We start from the raw sequence: 21,576 nt of genomic DNA, 5'->3' as shown, positions 1-21,576 counted from the left end.
AAGTGTCAGAACAGATTTGAGTGGCATGCTTTGTGGTGATATTCAGATACCAAGAGTTTGTCTGCAAGGGAAAGGTTGGGGAAGGCAGAGAGGTTGGAATGGGAGAATGAGTCCCGGGGAAGCAGAGCAATACTCAGTAAGGATGCACCATTCCCTTGAGGACAGGAAACAAGAGGATGTTGCACTTTGCACTGATGACAAGGATGAGAGGTCTGGGAATTGACAGCCCACAAGGGTCCAAGTGGACACATGCTTAAAGACACTCGCTGTGTCAGCACCAGCTCAGGCCCCAGGTGGCTCTGGAGGCTTGAAGGCATGTCCCGAAGGCTGCCCTGACTGTTCAGGTTTTCAAAGAGAGGATTAGTCCTGATGTGGTGTTTGCTCTTTCTGTGTTCTGGAGAGGAAATGGAATAGTTCACATGCCACTGTGTTCTCATTTGTGATCATACAGCCTACTCCTTCCTCAACTAAACTCCCTAAACTGAGAGCCAGAACCCTGTGAATCCCTAGCCCCACCCAGCCAAGTGCCTCCTGCTTGTACTCACTCAGCAAATAGTTATGAAATAGTCGTATGTTCATAATAAGCTGATTCCATGTTCCACAACATCCATTTCTAATGCAGTGAGTGATTCCAGCTCTGAGATGGGAATACCGTATGTTGCTATATTAAAACTTCCTCTCCACATCTAAACCCAGCCCTTCCCCTTCCCAGCATGAACCTTGCAGAGGTCCCTGCTCTCTTCTTCTGGCTCACTCGGTCCTCTCTGTCCCTCACTCCTGCCCCTTCACCCTCTTAGGCCATCCTGCCCACCAGGAGAGCAAATGCCAGTGTTTTGCTCCCAGACCTGAGGAGGTGAAAGCAGAGAGCCTTCCGTTCCTGGAACTCGGTCGTTTTCAGAAGGCTACACTGAGTGTGGTTTGGGATGCCTGCCAGATCCCAGATCCCAGCTCTCCTGTTTCAGTGGGGGCCTGGGCCCCGGGGAGGCCTTCCAGCTGTGCCTATGCTCTGGTTCCTTTGCTGCCAGGACTGAATCCCTCTGGACCTTCGCGACTCTCTTTAGCCATCATTTTGAGGCATGTGGTGTGTGTGAAGTGCTGTTGCCTCCTCATCCCACCTGCTTACTATGGAGCATGGTTCTAGAACATCACTAGATGTTCTACATCTACATTAACACTTTTACATCTACATCTAGATCGACATCTACACTTTTCTTTCAACTTAGCCCTGTAAGATAAGATTCCTGAACTACATGCTGGCCTTGAGGAGGAAGCTGTAATCAACTGCCATTGAACACCAGAAGAGAAGGGCTACAATGACTATTAAGGACTTAGCAATGGACCTTGTCATTATTACTGATATTAGAAATGCAAAGGAATATTTTACCTCATTGCCCTCAATTAGTATCTTCTTTGTATTGAAGCATATCCTGTGATTGCTCCCCACAGAAAAAAAACAAAACATCACAATGATGCAGAGTGATTTTACTATTGTCTCTGAAGGAAAAGTGGGGAAGAATGCAGCTTCTGGTTGTGAAAATGAGGGGGGACAGCTGCTGGAAGGAAGCGTGTGATCCTGAGAGCTGGGCCAGATGCTTGTGCAGCTAAATAATGCACATGGTTAGCTGCCCGGATGGTGGAAATGCAAGGAGATGTTGCAAGGAAGAGTGACTAAGGATTTGGTACTAAGTGAGTAGCAAGCCTCTTATGGTGAGAAATGAGAAAAATTGTGATCCTAAGGAACTTCCTGAGGAAGGAGTGCAGTTCTATATAAGGATAGTTGGACCCAGAGGAGGGAAACCCATTTGTTTTGGGATGTTTTATTTGCAGTATCTCTCTTTTTAATTTTTTAACTAATGCATTCTTTGGGAGAGGTAAGAAATTTAATCAGTACAAAAATAGTACATCAAATTTATTTAAACTTGAAGCTACTTCTCATAGAATAGAATGATGTTTTATTTGTATTGTAATTTCTGTTCCTGACAGTATTCATTAATACACTGAGTAGAATCCTAGTAGTACAAGTGCTTTTTACCCTTTTATTTCCACATTTCTCCTTGTTTTCCTAGCTAAAGGGAGGGCTCCCTCCTGCCTATAAATAGTCATTCCTTATTTACAGACCTGCTTCTCCCCTTACAAAGGGCTTCAGCATTCACCCAGGTGTAGAGTGCATCCAGGATTGGGAGGTGTTGCTTGCAGAAGGTCCCGTGGAGTTGTTTTCCCTCTAGGATGTGGGCCAGGATATGGGTCTGCTTGGGGAAGATGAGGTGTCCTCGGGTACTCTGTTGCTTCCACGTTTCCTCCTCTGCAGGAGTTTATTGTAGGGGGATGTTAGAATAACATTTGGCTGCTGCTCTGCATGGGTCCCAAAGCAAGGCACTCCTGTGCTTTGCTGCATGGTAGTGGGAATGGCCTGGAGGATTCCTCTCCTGTGGCCTCTTCTAACCCACTCTGGTTTAGTCTCCTTTATGGTGTCTCTAGTCATTCTAGTGAAGTAAACTATTGATTCTTCTAACCAAACTATTGATTCTTATTAACCGTTAATTAAATGTTTATTCCAGATTATTGTTTTGATGGCTTTATCCTTTATTTTTTCATTTACAAGACAAATAAGACATGCCCTCTGCACTAGGGGGATTCAACAGGAGAGGTGTAAGATTTTGATTTCATTGGATAAGCATGTTCAATCCCAAGGGTTTGGTACTCATGTCTGCTGTTGAAGGTCCAAGGTCCAAAGAGAGAAAATTCATCCTGGTTGCCTTTTTTAAAAATGTTTCAAATTTTTATGTAAATTTTAGTTAGTTAACATATAGGGTAATCCTGGTTGCTATTTGATCGGAGAAGGCCTTGTAGGGTGAGTGGGCTTCACATTGTGTGGAATTCACAGGGGCAAAAGAACAGAGTTAGAGTGCACATCTGAGCTTTGGTGCTGGGGGCGAGTGGGGAAGACTTGGATGAATGGAGTTGGTGAATGGCAGATTGCCCTTGCTGCTCTGGTGCTGCAGATGGAGCAGCCAATAGAACAGGGAAGCTCAAAAAAGAGGAGAAGCTAGACTTGCAAGCACTCCGTGAACTGTGCTAGGACTCTGGCCTGCCTGGGTCTGTCATCCAGGAAGCAAAGGACAGAAAGGGGGAAAGCATTGGTATACATTGCCTTTCAGGCAATACAACCAGCCAGCCTTTGCCTCCTAAGGAGGGGAGTGCCCTCTAGGGGCTTATATGATTTCTGAGTGCTGTTTATCACTGTTACTCAGGCGCTCAGATGCCCACTAAGCTGAATCCATTACCTACTCGAGAGAAAAAAGACAGCTTAAGCAACCCACCTGGCTGCAGCTGTGATTACATTATGCAAAAATTTATTAATGTGGTGCCTTGATTGATCATTATCTTAATACTGAGGATAACATTAGAAGCTTGATTTTTCTGGCAAATTGCTCATACAGGTTGCTTCTTGTTTGAAGTTAAAAAGCCCTTAGCCGGAGTATTATATGAAGCTATGAACTGTCCCAAATAGGCAGACCCGTAGAGTTAGAACACAGACTTGTGGTTGCAGGGTCTGGGAGGGAATGGGAATACAGGGTTTCTTTTTGAGGTGATAAAAATGTTCTAAAATTAGGTAGTAGTAATGGTTGTACAACCCTGTGAATATAAAACCATGGGATTGCACTTTAAAGGGGTGATTTTATGGTATGCTAATTATATTTCAATAAAGGTGTTATTTAATTTATTTATTTAAAAAAAAAAAAGCCTTTAGCACTTCTTCTCTTACGTGTCCTGCAAATAGCTCTGCCTGAAGTAGCCTGTTTGAGCTCATGGTATAGAAATATCAGTGTTTTGCTTCTCACTTTCTCTTTTGTAGTTTTGTTTAGTGGCTGTTATCCCTCTTTTATTCATTTTCAGTTCTGTTGAATTTAGGAAGTATTTATTAATGACTATGCATAGTAGATGTGAGGAGAGCTTGTGGTAAGATTCATACTTACCATAAAACAGAATGAGCAGAACCTTAAGGGAAATACGGTATCTGGCAGCTCTGAGAGAAGCTGTCATTTGAGGTTGGCCCAGGAGGACAGATGGCATCTGGACAGACATCTGGATCAGGGTGTTCAGGAGGGAGCAGGGGCGAGTGGTGCAGAGGCAGCAGAGTGAGGGCTTATGCAGAGAAGAAAGGAGTGACTGGAGAGGAAGGAAAATGAAGAGAAAGACCATGGAATAGAATTGAGGGGAAAGGCACGTGACTGTGTTGAATGCCAGGCTGAGAAGTTGATCAGTTAAATAAGGAGCAGCTGAAGACTTGATGCTGGAAGTACAGGGACTGGGCCATGGAATGGGTGTAGTGAGGGTTGGAAGGAGAGACTCGGGTGGGGGGGGGGGACAAGTGAGAACCCAGAAATGGGGAGGGGTATGATTTAGAAGTGGGACCAAGTGTCAACATCCATGTCATGAGTATCTCTTTCTCATGTCACTCTGTTTCCTCTGTCACTGATCCACACATTTTCTACATTTTCTTGCTTGCTCTTTATCCAGACGCTGGGGTCAAGGGTAGGAGGAAGACTGGGGAGACGGCTGAAGTTTCAACCGAATAGATAGTCGCTTGATAGATACCTGATGTGTGTGAGTCCAGGTTTCACCTTTCTGGTTTCTTCGTAAGTTCCTTCTTTATGAAGGTGCTAATAGTCTTTAACACCTGTTCGTCTTAGGTTCAGGGGAAACTGAGAAGTCAAAAGATAGTAAGAAGTGAGAGGGCTTGCCAAGGGGCTAGTCCAGAAAAGGCAAGGAGCTAGGAGCAGACCAGCCAGCAAAAACTGAGACACCTGAATCCTGGGAACTTAAACATGTAGTCATTCTGGGTTTAGAAGCAAAAACTCATTATCAAGGGTTTTCCTTTGCTAAGTGGGTTACTAGGCACTTGTATGCGATTTCAGACCTTCTGTAACATGTTGCGGACAACATTTGTGAATCTCTACAAAAGCAAGAGAGAGAGCTAAATGTTGGGAAACAGGTCAGATGTAAAAGGAGAAAAAAGGAAACCATAGTGCAGACTCCATTATGGTTTTCAGCGTGGTGGGATTTCTGACCGCCTAGCAGAGAGCCTGGCCCACATGTGCCCATTCGTGTCCGGTAAAGGTCACTGAAGGGCTGAAGGATATATCCGAAGAGGTGTTTTTTGGTTTATTGTGTACTCTCTGGTGTTTGAATTAGAATGATTCCCTAGAACACATCAGTAGGGAGGAATGTGGATCCCAGAAGATGTGGAAGAAAAGGTTAGTCAGCAATTCTTGGAGGATGCTTTCATTGTGATCACATCCAGATACCAGGATCAGGGCATGGCCTCTCAATCCCCCTAGCCTCATTACTCTGTAAAGCCTGAAGAGCTGAACTTGTACAGAGGATCAAAAATAAGTGTAAACAATATATCATTACTGTAATATCACAGGGATAGGATTATCTGCTTCAGACTGCAGGGACAGGCACAAAAAAAAAGTCAAAGACTGTAGGATAACCTTTGCAGGAACTAAAAACCCACTTCATTTTGACTCTGCCCTGTAAGGTGATTGTCCTATGGGGATACACATCTCCCCACTCAGGCAAACGTTTATCTTAAACCATAGAAAGAAACACCATTGCAGCAAAACCTTAATTACCTGACCCCCCTCTTCTCCCAGGTGCCCAGCATAACTGTCACCCCACTTGGAAGAAGGCTGAGAGGGCCCACCTCGAGAGGTGTTGTTCACCCCTTTCCAGTGGCTTTCATGGTCTTTGGTGCAAATTTTAATTTAAATTGGTTTCCTTTTTAGTTTTACAGTTATCTATAAATGTGACTAAACCTCTGGGCCTTGATTATTGAGGGTACTCATGGATTATATGCATATTTTAATTTGTTAAACATCCAAAGAACAATAGGAGAACAAAACAGTCAAGTGAGAAAGGTGGAGTGGGGGGATGGGAAACAAAACCAAAATGAATGTGCGTGTTAAAAGTTCTCCCCTGCTGGGTGTTACCCTGCCCTGATCTTGACCTATGCACAAATATACACATACTTCCTGCAAGGATGTCTCTTTTTAGGGTGCCTTCCTTTCACTCCTGTCAACCCAGGAACTCCCTTCATGCTCTCTGGACTCTGGCCCCACTTCCAGCCCCAGGGGAGCTGCGGGCTGGGGTCTAGCTGCTCCTTCCTTTTTTTTCATGTATCCTGACACCCTGCTGCCCTGAGCTGCTCATTTCCTGCCTAGTTCCTTGTAATAGATCATCAGCAGACCGTTGACAACATTTTGATGTCCTCATAGGGATACCCACCTCATACGTGTACCCACCTCTTACTTTCCTGTGTTTAGGTTGGTTTCCCAGTAGAGTTAAAGTTAAGTAAGGGTGAGAGCTGGCAGATGGAGCTTGCAGTTCAAGGAGCACCTCATTCATGCGTGTAGAGATAAATGGATGTGTAGTAGCTTAGGAGATCCCCCATATTAAGACTTGCAGCTTTCAAGTAGCTGTCACAAAGTCCACTTACTGAAGCTTATGTCATTTATAAAGAGCTCCTCAGTCTTCAGTTATGAAGTCTGTTTCTTCCATTATGCACAATTATAAATTAATGTGGCTAAAGATGAGGCTGCTCCTAAGACCCAGTCACACTGACAAAAAGAGACTCAAAAGCTACTACTTTCATAGCTAAAAAAGAAAGGGTCAGAAAACTCTGAAAAACACCAAAAGGTCAATAGCAACAAAGCAGCGATATAGGACCATTTACACAGGAGTACCCCTCTGTAAGAGCCCACGCAAGCATCACTGATTTATGGGTAACACCATAATGTGTGCACATAAACATGGCCCTGCATCATCAAGAAAATGCTTGTTATGCTAGTGTGGTTAAGTATGAAATGATGTAATGCATTTTAGGAATATTTCTGTCAAAATGGTTAAAGTTAAAAATATGGGTGTATACTAAGGAGATGAGCCTCAGTTATTTGGAATGCAAATTGTGTTAGCATCCACCCCCCATTTTCCAGTGACCCCAGATAAACAGGACAGTATCCTATAGACAGGCTCGTTTGCCACAGCCACTGCCACTTTGTGGCCTCCCGACTTCTATGTTGTTGTTTATTCATGGGGTTTTCCTTCCCTTTTCTTTGGTTTCAGATGCGAGTGTCTCTCTGGCTTATGTGGTTTCCCCGTGTGTGAGGTGGGATCCACTCCTCGCATAGTCTCTCGTGGAGATGGGACACCTGGAAAGTGCTGTGATGTCTTTGAATGTGTTAATGGTACGTGGGGTTTCTCTTGTTCTCAGAGAGTGTACATTTGTGCAGGAGGAGGGAGGGTTCCATCTGGCCACTTCTGCCTTTTGTAAGGCAGGGCATATATTCAGGGACCTAGAGCAACTCATTCAGAAAGAAGGTTTGCTTGAGATCCCACAGTGCAGCACAGGAAGTGAGGAACAGGGATCTTCATTCCTTCCATCAGAAACAGAATTTTGGAAGTGGAAGCACAGATTGCATGTGGCTGTCACATTCTGCTATATTTCAGTAGTGCCGAAACGTTAGGATTTCGAGAAAAGAATCAGGGAGCCTGTAATCATATTGCCACTACTGTCAGGAGCCAGTCTGGGTAACTAACACCACACTGAAGCTACCTCAACCTGAGACAGGAAAGGCATTGTTCATCTAGTTGAATATTTTCCTACTTAGAGAAGCACATCTTTGACCAGCGCTAGGTCATTCATATTGGCCTGCTTTTGGCTTGAGCCTTATGGCCCAGAGAAAGCTTCTCCAGTCACAAGATTCCTTCAAATAGAATCTGCCTCTCCCTTTCACCTTTCACAAGAGGGCTCAGTGTTTGGTGACATGGCGTTGATTGAATTCAGATGCTAGAAGGGAGGAGAACCTAAGACATGCCCCTCCCTCAGAATTTTCAGAAGGCAAACAAAGAGGAAAAGTCAAGCCAGTGAATGTCAATAATTCTAGCACTGTGTAGACAATACCTAGACACAAGGAAAATGGAGATACACTAGGACATATGCAACAAAATCGCACATGCAGAAACTGCTATAGTAACTGCTGCCTCTAAGACATCAGAGTTCAGAAGAATTTCTGCCCTCTCTCAAACCTGCCCTTTCCCACGAGAAGGGGTTATAGTAAAACTGAGTCCTGTTTCATTGTGTCCTATAGCTTTTTAGTCCAGTGGCCACCTGTTTTGTTTGTTTTGCTTTGAGGAAACACTTGCAGTATGGCTTTGTGGTTGAGAGAATGTAGATTGGAACCAAATGATCTCACTTTGAGAACTGGTTCTTCCGCTTACTGGCTTTCTAGCTTGGGGCATCTCTTAGTCTCCTGGGGCCTCAGTTTCTACATCTGTCAAATAGACTGAATAATAGTAATTTCAATGAGGATTTATATGTGAAGCACTTGCATTCGTGCCTCAAGAATTGATGGTCTCTATTGGGGTGCTTACCTCCTGTTCATGTCCATAGACACTGTTCTGGATATTTCAAGGGGATGGAGAAGGTTAGATGAGCTTTCTGACTCAGACCTCATGAATACAAGTACAGAAAAGGCTCCATGTGCAGAAATTTCTTCTCAGTGTTTCTCCTCACCTATAGCTGTATATGCTCAACACCAGCCAGTGGCCAAGCTTTTTCTCTGGTACCGCTGTGTATTGTAGGTGACATTTTGTGAGACTTTAACTCCTACCATATGAGACCAATAGTTGCTCCTTCCCCTGGGCCCCTAGCATCTCAGATGTGCTTCCTTCCAGGACTCCTCACTCTGCAAATACTCTCATGTCTGTCTCTCATTCTCAAATCTGAACCGCCAGAGGGCAGAGAGTCTGTCCTTGTGTCTGTGGGTGTTAGCATATTGTCTGCCTCACAGAAGGCACCCAGGTTTTCTTGGGGGAGCAAATGAGCAGATTTATGTCATCTTAGTTCCCTCTAGAGGTGACTATTAAATACCAGCCCATAGAGGGATGACTTTGTGGGAATCCTCCATCTTTTAGTGCCCTTCCTGAAGATTAAGCTTAAAAGTCATTCGTCCCCTGGAAATACCACCACTAGTAATATAATTTGTTGTTGTTTCCTCTGGGTGAGGAAAAGGAGTGCCTTTCTTCTTTCCTTGCATCTCGATTTAAGAAATTCATTGTTCTGCCTTTCTTATTAGGAAGTTAATTTCACTTCTCACCCCAGTGTATGTGATTCAGACAGCTAATTACTGCACCCCACCTCAGTGGCCTCAGATGAATCTTTGTGTCTTGCTCCTGTTTATAGCTTCACTTTTTGTAGAGCTCTGAGTCCAGGAATAGGACTTGCCATCTGCCATGAGAAAATGAAGGGATGACAAGCATACTCTCTGTGTTTTGGGGGGTGCCTCTTTCTTGCCACCACAAACTTGGGTCATCTTTGCTTTATTTATTGTCCTGTTAGAGTGTCTCTATTACTATATTAGTCACTGAGTTGTGGGTGGGACTAAAAACTTTAATGCCATGAAGATTCATAATCCAACAATAATGTTGAAAGACACTCTATCTCAAAGTCTATATTTTACTTCTTTTGAGATATACATACATACACATAAACACACGCACACACACCTGTGTGTGCACATGTGCGTGTGTGTGCGCGCATATTTGCGCCCTTCTCCCCCCTAGTGCCATGAGAAAAATCTTACTATTGTCATAAGGTCATCATTAGAGGATATTACGTATCAAAAACTCATTGTCATCACTTAGAAAGGCAGAGTGATGATATAAATATAAATATTTATATATTTATAAATATAAATATATTTATTTATAATTTATAAATTATAAATAAATATATTTATATTTATAAATCTTTGCTTATCTACAAGAGATTTCAGGCAACTTTATAGCAAAAACAAGTAATAATGGTAAAATATTAATGAGAAAGGGAGGAATCACAGAATTGTACGTAAAAGTTGAAAGTGAAAACCAAAAAGTAAGTGCCCACAGGTACGTAGGCCGTAAGTGTCTGTCTTTGTAATTGCCAGGGCTAAACATTAGCCATGCTCCCAAACTCCTGGCCATCAAAGTGAAAAAAGGAGATAGAGTCAGATACACAATTCTTATTTTTAGAGGAAAGAAATCTACTGGAAGGGGCAACTTTCTCCTCACCTGGAAATTTAAAAAGCTCTAGATGATGCACTAGGTCTATCCTTAGTTTTTTTCATACCATCAGTGCGGGTAGAGGTTTTCTGTCTCAAGAGAAAGCAAAAACAAAATATTAAAATGCAACTTAGTGAAAACAGTTTTCAGAGATTAGTGTGACACACAGCTGGAACCTAGGTGACTAGAGCACTGTCCCTTGGATTTTGAGAACTCCCTAAAATGTAGGAATAGCTCTAGAAAGCCCAGTTCAGGAGACAGTGGACTGAATGTTGTCGGGTTTTGTTTTGTCTTAAGATTTTATTTATTTATTTATTCGTTCATTCATGAGAGACACACTGAGAGAGAGGCAGAGACAGAGGAAGAAGCAGGCTCCCTGTGGCGACCCTGATGTAGGACTGGATCACAGGACCCCAGGATCACGACCTGAGCCAAAGGCAGATGCTTAACCACTGAGCCACCCAGGTGCCCCAAGTAGGCTAAATGTGAACATAATTAACCCCACGTGTAGAAATAGACATACCAGCTCTCAGTTCCTAAGCTGCCATTAAGGTGATCCACATGCTTGTGTGTGTGTGTATGTGTGTGTGTGTGGGGGGGGGAGGCATGTGTGTGTGTGCATCTGTGTGTGTTTTAAGACAAGCATTCAAGTGAAAGCACGAGATTAAAAATGTTCACAGAGAAATTGAGAACTCCTGAATTTTGAAAACATTAGCCTGGGTGAATGAATAGAATATTCTCCACAAATACTATTCTCTTTTTGGTTTGGTTTGATTTTGGTGGTGGGACTGAAGAGTTGCAAACCAGATCCAGGCAGTTTGTGACTGTATTCTCTGATGAGAAGCAAAAGGAGGACCTATGAGGTGTTGGTTACAGGAGAGGCCTGGTTAGAAACCAATCAACAGGTGGTATGATTGAGCTCCTTGTATGGAAACTTAGAAGTCATCAAGGTCATTAGCTGGAAGGATGACTTCCATAGTAGTAGTAGTAGAGCTGTCTCAAGTCCCTTCAGTTCTGTGTCTGCTCAGGCCCACAAACAAAGGTTTTATCATCAGTCAGCTGGAACTGAGTGATGGCTTCTACTTTTACATGGGCAGTGTTCTCCATCTTGCTAACACACACCATGTTGTCTTACACTAGCCCACCCCTCTAATTCCTGAAAGAGTTTGGATTTGAAATCTCAAGCATAGAATGTGGAAGTGATCATCTGGTTGCTTAGATATGTGATCAGTTGTGTACGTATATGTACAAACATCTGAATAAAACAGAGCATCTCAGTTTGAGTTAATAACTAACTCTTCCAGCATCAGACACCAATATGTGAAATTCACCAGTCACGGGAGAGCCATACCCAACGTTGGCTTGCTCTTTGTGTAAAAATTTGGCATAGAAAACTCAGACCTACAGTCTTCTAAGACGGAAATTAGTGCAGAAACATCTATTGAGAACCCATTATCTGTATAGCTATAATGCTCAGTAATGTTTCTAGAGACATAATATTTACTTCTACAGTAATGAAGAGAATACTACACTTTGAAAGAAATATTTCTCATTATGCACTTATTGACCACCTGTTGTGTTCCTGGGGGCCTTATCAAGCTGATCTTACTTAAGAGGGCTATCACTTTTTGCAGTCCTTTATAAGGCTTGCTCCCTTTCCTTTATCCTGAAATAGATCTTGGGTGTACTGTAGTGCACACACTTCCTTCCCCCATGGAAAAGGGCTTTTTCTTCTTCAGGTATGTAGGATTGCATGTACCCTGTCTTTGCAATCTATCTGTTTGCTCTTGACATATGGAGAATTTTTCAGATGTGTCTCATCTGACACATAGTTGTCTCTCTTTTGGTTTATGCTGTCCACCCACTGGGTTTCCTACATAGCTCACTCACAGTGAAATGAGACCAGAGACCAGATACTGGCCTTTACCTACTGAGAGATTAAAGAGAAAAAGCAATAGAAGTGTATCTATTTGGATTTTTCTTCCACTTTCACATTTGATACAAAGTTCTGTGTTTTAGTCTTTTCCTTCACTAAAATTATATGCCTGTCACCATCTGCCAATCAGTGTAATTTGGCAGGCAGTAAAGTTTATTAACCATCTATACTATAAGGTTATTTTTCAGGAATTCTGGAATATATTAAAGAGGGAACAGAAGATTCCAGAATTTAAGATTTAATTGGGCAGACACAGAACAAGCACAAAAATCACTAAAAAGACACTTCTATGCATCTCCATATTGAGAAATGCAAATTACATAGTAAATTATTTCCTTATAATATTTTTCATTTCCACGGCCACTTAAATTGTCCTCTTAGAGGGGTACTGGTAATCTCCACACTGTTCTGAGATTCCCATCTATTCCCTAAAGGCAGGGGAGCAATTGGTCACTGATCCTCAAAGAACACTACCATCATCTTATCATATATTTTTCTGAAGAGCCTCTATAAATTTCTCTCCATATCAGACAGGGATCTCATTTATGTTGTGTGTGAGGTTTTCTTTTTAATCCTAAAGAACTGATTATATTTTCTAGGCTGGGTTTTTGGGGGTTCCTCAACTTTGAATTCCACCGCCTTGCTCTCTGTATATTCCCCCTTGCTCTCTGTAGCTGGTGAGACCTAACTGCCAAGTCCTTCATCAACTGCATCCCCTCCCACTGAAGCCTCTGCACACCCCACCAGAAAGGTTCTCAGGGGCAACGTTGTTCATAACCATAGTCTTCCCTCCTCACCTCCTCAAATCTTGCATCAAAATCTGTAGCTTCATAGAGATGGTAAATGTGGCTAATTCATGTAACCAAGTAATTGATATTGACAGGTTTATGCATTTTTTTCTTCAGTTTGAATGGGCACTCGTGTTCAGTTAGAGTATGCTGTTTTACCTCACTGCACATTGTGCGAGTTTGATTTGTAAGAGTACTCCTGACTGCCCTTTCCTTCCAGTCCCAGCTCAGATTAGTATGTTAGCTGAAAGATATAGAAGAATTCTGAGCTGTAATGAGATGTTACTTTGTAACATAACCTTAATTTTCTAAAAAAAGGAAAACCATATATAGCAAGCAGTAGGGAAGCCTTCACACATGCACTTTTGCCACCTGTGTAAACATGGATATACTGCTCCCTTCATACCCGCTCCCCTCATACCCGTTATGTGACTTTGGGCAAGACACCTAATCTCTTGTAAGTTTCATTCTCCTAATCAAAGAAGTGGATATTAATACTTGCTCTGTCTTCTGCACTGGACTGTTATAAAATCAGATCAGAAAGTCATTGTCCTTAAGTATTAAATCAAGTGCAAATATATTCAAATTAAATTGCAGTGAAAGTCTCTTTAAAAATTGTGAACATGCAAGGTGACATATTAAATAACGTTGGGACAGAGAAGCCCATCAGAGGTGCATGTGTTATAATCCAGTTTTTCCCACCTTATTAAACAGCATACATCAGCTGAACTTTCTTCAGCTTGGGAGTATTTTTATGTTTCCAGCTTTATTTAGACACATACCATACAGTTCACCAAGTTAAGTTGTACGACTGTGGTTTTATGGTACATTCACAGGGTTGTGTAATCATCACAATCAATTTTAGAATACTCATGAATCGCCACAAAAGCTCTCCATTCATTAGCAGTTACTTTCCATTTGCCCTCAAAGCCCCCAGTCTTAGGCAATAACTAATCTAGTTTTTGTCTCTATAAATGTGCCTATTATGGGCATTTCATATAAATAGAACCATACAATATGTTGGGGTTTTTTTATTGGCTTCATTAATTAGCATAATATTTGCAAGTTTCATTAATGTTATAGTGTATATCAGAACTTCATCCCTTTTTATGGCCAAGAAGTATTTTGTTGTGTGGATATACCACATTTTGTTTATCCTTAACATCAGTTCATAGACATTTAAGTTGTTTCTATGAAGTGGAGTGGTGTTTTGTTAAAGTCCCAAGTACTATTAAAATTATAGATTATTAAGCTAGATAGAAAAAAGAATTTAGGAAAGAACACTGGAAGAACATGAAAACATCACCTCCAAAAGGACCTAAATAAATTTTTGGAGGCAGAACAAAACCTAATGTAGAGACATGATCATTGATTTAAGGCAGAGAATTCTTTAACAAAACAAATGCAAATTCTTTAAAGCACATTTCAGATAGGTGAATTTCATGGTCAAAGGGGTACCTTTGTTTGGAGTAAGGGTAAATAAGGCAGTATAGATTTTGTTAAGGAGAATTTCAGTTCCTTGGGGCAAAGAGGATAGCATTGTAATTTTTTAAATTTTACTTCATTTGCATTGCCTTATTGCTTCTGTTATTAAAAAAATCATATTGAGTTTAGTAAATTGCTGTAAAATTTTAACCTTTTGCTGTCAGAATTTTCTTGAGGCTGTTTGAAAAACAAAAGGACACCATTCAGAAATGATTTTGAATATACTTTGTTTGCTTTAACTCCTTTCAGAAACAAAGCCAGCCTGTGTATTCAACAACGTGGAATATAACGATGGGGATATGTTTCGAATGGACAACTGTCGATTCTGTCGATGCCAGGGGGGTGTTTCCATCTGCTTCACTGCCCAGTGTGGTGAGCTGAACTGCGAGAGGTATTATGTGCCCGAAGGAGAGTGCTGCCCAGTGTGTGAAGGTAAGAAAGGGTGCTAATTAAAGATTAATAAAAATATGCATGGCTCAGAGTTTTAATATCAAAATCAACCCAACTCAGTCTCATCCAAAAGTAGAGGATTATTGAAAAAGTTCCCTTTTTATGACGTCACGATCCATCTTTTAGGACTTTGGTAATGCCAGGTAAACTGTGTGAAAATCTCTCCCCAAGGGAAATTACATCCTGGCAGTAGACAGTGGGCCACCTATTTATACAGCTCAGCATGAGATTTCCCAGAAGTGCTATTAGTTACTTCCCTGTGGTTCCAGCAGTTAGTTCTTCAGTAAGTTCTGGGGAAGTTCTCTTCAGAAATTCCCTCCCTGCTTTCCTCAGATTGTTTAGCTAGAACAAGCCAGCCCTAATCTCTGACCATCTCAGATTCAGCTCAGAGAGGAGCTTGTCCTATTTACTTTCCATCACCCATACTCTACCCCTTCAGGTAGATCAGGAATCAGCTGCCTACCCCTCAAACACGTGTGTTGGTGAGAGTGGGCTGTGTGGCATGGTGGTGACACCAGCTTAAGGCCCAGCCAAGTGTCAGGTGTGGCCCTGGGTGGAAGGTTCTCAGGGGCCAGCTTTCTCACCCCTCCCAAGAAGTAGTAGTTTCATGTTCCTCCAAAAGGCTTTATCTTCCCATCTCAGATATTTATAAATAATAAACATTTCAGAATAATAATTCTGAATATCCATTCACTATAACCAACACATTTTAAGGCTTATTAGGAAACTGAAGTTTAGAAAACTAGAATCAGTTTGAGTTTATAATAAAACCAGGAATGATACCCCCACACCTAACTGTGTCTCTGCTGTGACCACATCACACTGGTTCCCCAGAAAGGAGAGTCACATGAGCCTTCTTGTCCTGACTGACAGGGTCACAGGCCTTCAGTCTGGAATCAGACCTGTCAGTCTCGTGTCTGAAGTTCACCCTGCCTTTATGTATGCACGGGAAACGGGAGGACAAAATGTCATGCCACGCTCCATACCTTTTTGTTTTCCTAAAATCCTGTTCAATGTGTGAGCTGTTTACTGCATAATACTGAAGATCTGAAAATGTTTAAAGTATACAAACTGCATTCCTAACATTGAACAATTGTTTATAACAAGGAAATTCTTTCTCCTGTTAGCAATTATTTTAGCCAACATAGGAGAAAGGTGGTTCACTTTTTAGATGTCATTGGGGATTAATTTTTTAAAAATCGCATCAAACTTTTAACCTTTCCAAATGATCTGTTCCCTAGCTGGCCCCAGTTTGTAAGAGTCTCTGAAACTATGTAGCAGTTGGTGGTGTAAAAACACAGATAGGAACCTCTGTGTAATAATCATAATGAGTTGTCTGGGCACGGATCCGGTTATGTCTCACTTCCTGGAATTGAGATCCAGGCTCAGAGTAGAAATGAAGTATGCAGTATAATATTTTTTATAAAGAAATTTATAAAGTCTTATCTAGCTCAGGTCTTTTGGCTGCTTCCATTTCTGGCAGACTGACTTTCTAAAGCTGTGACTGCATTATTTTAACTTTTGGCGTTCTAACATTCTTATTAATGCTGTTACTTCTTTAGACTAAAGAGGACCAAACTCATAACTGCCTGGATTTTCCTCCCAGCTCCGCAGCCTTTACTTTTCGAAGCCAGATTTTATGTGTTTCTGAAAAAGAAAATTGAGTGGTTTATCTGGTTGCTCTTGTTGTAATGGTAGTTGGGGATTTTGTATGCAGTCTGTACATCCTGCCTGGTCAGTAATGTCAGAAAACATTTTTTGTTTTTTTACAGTAACCTTGGCTACTTTTGTTCCCCAACCTTGGCTACTGTTTGGCCACCCAGTTCATGGGGAAAAAAATGGCCTGGGTTCACAGCCTTCCCTCCAGGGTACAAGCAATGATCCACAGTATGTCTTAACCAGCCTTGTCATGAATAAGGCCATAGCAGGTGCCTGCTATACCCCTCACCTGGATCTCCAGGTGCCCTGAGATAGAGTTAAGTTATCCAAGAAGCCACAGTATCTCTCTGAGTTGGACAGGGGGCATTATTCTTCCACTTTACAGGTGGTGAGATTAAAGCATAATAAACATAAAAATCGACTTTGTCAAGAGCCTAAAATGGACTTGCCTTTTGTAATTATCCACCCACAGCTCTGTCCACAGAGCTTTGCAACTGTGTTAAGTGGCAACACTTGCACATTGATTCTTATGCTACAGATCCCCTGCCCCATCTGCAGTGTCAGGTTGGGTGGATGTGAATTCAGTATGACAGCTGCTTTTGTGTGTCCCCCTGGAGACACCTGATGCCTAGAACCTGGGGAAAATGTCTCCGGGGCAGGCAGAGATGAGATTGAAAATGCCCTCCATCTTACTTGGAACTTACATCTTTCATTTAGATCCGGTGTATCCTTTTAATAATCCTGCTGGCTGCTATGCCAATGGCCAGATCCGCGCACACGGGGACCGGTGGCGAGAAGACGACTGCACTTTCTGCCAGTGTATCAATGGAGAGCCCCACTGTGTGGCCACGGCCTGTGGGCAGAGCTGCATGAACCCCGTCAAAGTGCCTGGCGAGTGTTGCCCTGTGTGTGAAGGTAAGCCTTGTTGATTCTAATGAGTCCCTGGCCAGTGTCTCATGTTGGATAAGCTTCTGCCAGTATGTGCTTGTTTGTTTTTTATTTCCTCGGGCATAATGTCTGCTTCATGCTGTTACCAGTTGCAGATGAATTTATTATACAGCCAAAACTAATCGTTTGGGGCAAATGTTGCAAATTTAGTGTGAGAACGGTGTGGTCTTTATTTTACTGTCACAAATATGCTTATCTCAATACTTTGACAATATAAGAATATATACATTTCAGTTCACTTCAAGCCTAATTAGCATCCAAAGGTCAACGCGGTGAAATAGAATGGGAAATAAGACCCATGACTCAAGCATAGCATGTTTGATTTATGATGTTTCCATGAGCCTAGGAGTCGTGATGGCTAGAGGAAAAGCCTGCAACCATCAAAGGTAGTTTGCTCTCCCCACTGCCTTCACTCTGAGCATCCATTCTGCTTCTGGTATCCTGAGGCTTTTACTTAGGTCTTGGTTGCCTGCATTCACTAGCTCTCTTTCTGTTTTAATGGAGAGTAGCCCAAGGCCTCCTGGGTTAGCCTTTCCCAAGCCCTATTCCAGCCCATTTCCCCCATCCTGGGAAGTTTCTTTACACATTCAAGTCAGCCTTAATCCTCTGTGTCTGTTAGTACAGATCAGAGAGTGAATATTTACAGTGACAGATCCAATAGAGAGTATCCATCATTAAGAAGCACATTTGCATAGTAAAATGAACTACAGTGGATCATGTTGAAGATGGATCCTTCTAGAATTTTTTAAACCAGCTATTAAGGAACTGACAGCCCTTTTCAGAAACCCATTTGACTAGGGGCGCCTGGGGAGCGCAGTTGGTTGAGTGGCCGACTCTCCAGCCAACTTTTGGTGTCTCCTCAGATCATTTTCTCAAGATCCTGGGATTGAGCCCCACATAGTGCTCAGTTCAGAGTGTGTTTGAGACTCTTTATCTCTCTCCCTTTGCCCTTCTGCCCTGCTCTCTCTCAAGTAAATAAAATCTTTAAAAAAACGATTCATTTGACTAAATCCTATATCAAGAAGTCTTTTGCTTCTACCTAAATTGTAAGAAACTCAGACTTCAGAGTTTGCCTGACTAGGTTTTTTAACCTCTGAGGGCTTAGAAGTATAAAAAACTTAAAAATCATATAAAAATTTAAGCTGGAGGACTCCAGGTCTATTGACATCACCAAATCCCTTACCATTACTCTGCTCAGAGTACAGCTGCCACACTCCAAAAGTTTATAGCTTCCAGATGACCAGTTTTGTGGAAATCACCCACCCCTCACACATACACTCCTCCCATCCCCTAAAAGCAGTGTTTCAGTGCCGGAAAAAGGAGTGGATGGAAATACATATGATGGTATACGGTCGGCTTTATGAGAAAGGGTGCCTTGCTGAAACAGAGGTGGAAATATCTTTCCCTGAGAATTGGGGACAGACAGTCTTCTGTCAAATTGAAATAAACTTAAGTACATATATGTACGTGATAACTTTAAGAGAAATTTAAAGCCTACATGTATTAACCAGCAAACACTAATCCTTTAACTTCATGAGTCTTATAAAAAAAAAAAAGCTTATAAAAAAAATTAAGCTTATAAAAAGCTTAAAAAAAATTATAAAAAAAATTATAAAAAAAATTAAGGTCTTCTGTCTGAAAGTAAATGAAGGGAAGGCAAGCCCTTTTGCATGCATTAAGCTACCTACCACTGCAGTGCTGAAGCAGGCAAACTGTCCGTGAATAGGAATGTCTGTGTGTGAAACATCTCAGACCGATCGATTCCTACATCATGTGGATATTTGGATAGGGAGTGAATGTTAGAGTGATTACTTAGAGCTTGGGCTCACAGCATCTGTGTGGAGTTATAATCTAATCTTCCACTGTTTGAGGAAGGAGTGATAGTGTGGGTCAGCTGTTAATTTCCTAAGATATATTAAGAACTTCTGATCGTCCAAATACAGCACTGGGTGCAAAGATAAATAAGAGACAACTCCTTGTTAAAGTCAGAGAAAATATTTTAGTCTGTTTTAAATTAAACCAGGAGAAAAGATGTGCCTGTATTTAGCTACTCTGGGGTTAAGTGCTTTGTATTTGTACCTGATGTTATTTAATCTTCTTGATAACATTGTGCTGAAGGCCTCATCATCTCATTTTAAAGATGAAGAAACTAAAGTAGAGACATGTAGGTAATTTCCTCCAAGGTCAGTGGTCATTACATAAATGTGATGGGATACAGAAGTCTTGTCAGATTCAGCTACTTTCTATCTGGGTCCCACATTCCTAGATGTTGTCTGTTTGCTCTTGTCCTTATTTTCAGTTTCCTTATTCACCTTCCTTCATCTCTGGTTCTGGCCACTGTGTTAGGGGGAGACAGGAATGGGGTGGCAGTTTGAGGACTGCAGGGGGAATGATGCCTTTGAGACCCAACACAGATCTCCTTCCCAAGCCTTGTGTCCAGACAACCTTCTGACCAGAGCTTAGTGTCTTAATTTCAAGTTTCTGCCAATCTCCATTCCTCTTTTCTCTTTAATCTAGCTTTTACTGCATTCCATTTTCTTGTCTTCAGAGAACTAAATTATCTTGAGTTTCTTGGGTTTTTTTTTGTTCTTAAGTGTGAGTTTCATTTAAGACTGTCCTTGCTCATTTTTAAGACATAATAAGGAAGACAGAGATTCTTTTGGTATGGGATCAAAAAATAGTGCACAGCTTAAGAATAAATACTAAAAGGTTTAATAATAATAAACTTATAAAATAATGCAAGGCAAATGAATCTTATTACTTAGTTTAGAGGACCCAAGAAAAGACATTTCTGAAATTGTTTGAAAATACCTTTGTCAGCAGCATATTTAAGTAGAGTTTCAAGTGTTCTCAGAATAGTGAAAAGATTAGATGAAATAAGAAAAAAGTAAGGTGTTAATGTGTGATAAATAACAGCCACAATTATTTGGAGAAAACCAGAAACACTGGTGTTTATGCAGTGTGTACACAATAAATTCCTCTGTGCACAATTGCATAACAAATGCTGGCCTTCACTCTATTAGCTGCAGTCTGGTGGTACATAGTCAGAGCCTGAAATTAGATTAAAGAGCCCACACAAAGATTGTGGTTGGATAAATTATGTGTTACCAAATATGATAGGTCAGGACCTGCAGGGAGGGCAGACTTTGCTGTGAGCATGTTGTTACTGGAGACCCATACCTTCCAAGTGACAACACCGTGTGTTTGGTTACTCCCAGAGGACTGGGGACTGGAACCTGGGGGCCCTTCAAGACTCAGCTATTACTTGACAGCTAACTTGATTCACAAGTACCTAAGTGCTTTTTAAATTGGCTCTTAAGTACTCTTATGATTGAGTCTTACCAAGTTATTGTCAACACCCAATTCAGGTATATAGATAAGCCATCCTGTTCTGTAAGTCTGTTACTGATTGTATTCTTGGGTTTTGTTCTGCTGGCTTCTCTCTCCATTTCTTCTTCTTCTTCAATTGCATGATTTAAATTTTCTGGCCCTTCTTAAAGAGCTAGGATAGAAGAGAATGGAGTACTATATAAAGTTTGCAATTTAAGTGTACAAATGGGAGATATGTCTTTATCTCCTTAAAAACTGAAGACACAGGGGCCCCTGGGTGGTGCAGTTAGTTGAGCATCCAACTCTTGATTTCAGCTCAGGTCATGATCTCGGGGTCATGTGATCGAGCTCCACATCGAGCTCCATGCTCAGCAGAGAGTCTGCTTGAGACTCTTCCCCACACGCCATCCTCCCTGCAGTGCACAAGTACATGCGTGCTCACTCTCTCATTCTGTCTCTAAAATAAATAAATCTTTAAAAAAAAAACAAAACCTAAAAACTGAAAAGGAAGGTGGCAGAATTAGGTCTTCCTCAGCATCTAGCACCGTTTGTGTCATCTTATTTATAGCCCAGAATGACAGTAGCTAACATTTCTCACACACTGACTGAGCCAGCCTGAGTGCTTTAAGAGCAACAGCTCATTTGATCATCACAATTTCCCTCTGGTAGCACTGTCCTAATTTATCATCATAGAACCCAAAGTTGAGAGGTTGTGTAATTTGCCCAAGGTCATACAGCTCAAAAATGGCAGAGCAGTATATTCTCAGAGCATTGGCTCCAGACCCTGCAGGTGTCCTACCTCTGAGACAGACCATGTGCTGTACTCTAGGGTCACAGTGGCCTGAAAGAAGCTACTCCCCCATGAGCTAGGAACTT

General features: G+C 41.7%; 1 protein-coding gene across 12 annotated transcripts in view; it reads left to right on the top strand.

Annotated features, from left to right (window-relative positions):
• The window catches only part of CRIM1 (cysteine rich transmembrane BMP regulator 1), a 186,843-nt gene that overhangs the window by 98,832 nt on the left and 66,435 nt on the right, over window positions 1-21,576 (top strand). For 11 of the 12 annotated variants that reach the window (XM_072767305.1, XM_072767313.1, XM_072767304.1 and 8 more), the window contains 3 exons: window positions 7,129-7,250; window positions 14,563-14,745; window positions 17,140-17,337. In XM_072767305.1, coding sequence (XP_072623406.1) covers window positions 7,129-7,250; window positions 14,563-14,745; window positions 17,140-17,337 — 503 coding nt within the window. The remainder of the gene's footprint in view (window positions 1-7,128; window positions 7,251-14,562; window positions 14,746-17,139; window positions 17,338-21,576) is intronic. The other variant, XM_072767314.1, reaches the window with a different exon arrangement.

Source organism: Vulpes vulpes, chromosome 8, assembly GCF_048418805.1.
Source record: "Vulpes vulpes isolate BD-2025 chromosome 8, VulVul3, whole genome shotgun sequence".
Lineage (NCBI taxonomy): Eukaryota > Metazoa > Chordata > Mammalia > Carnivora > Canidae > Vulpes > Vulpes vulpes.
The sequence above is the reverse complement of the archived record's forward strand: the minus strand, read 5'-3'. Positions and strand labels throughout refer to the sequence as shown.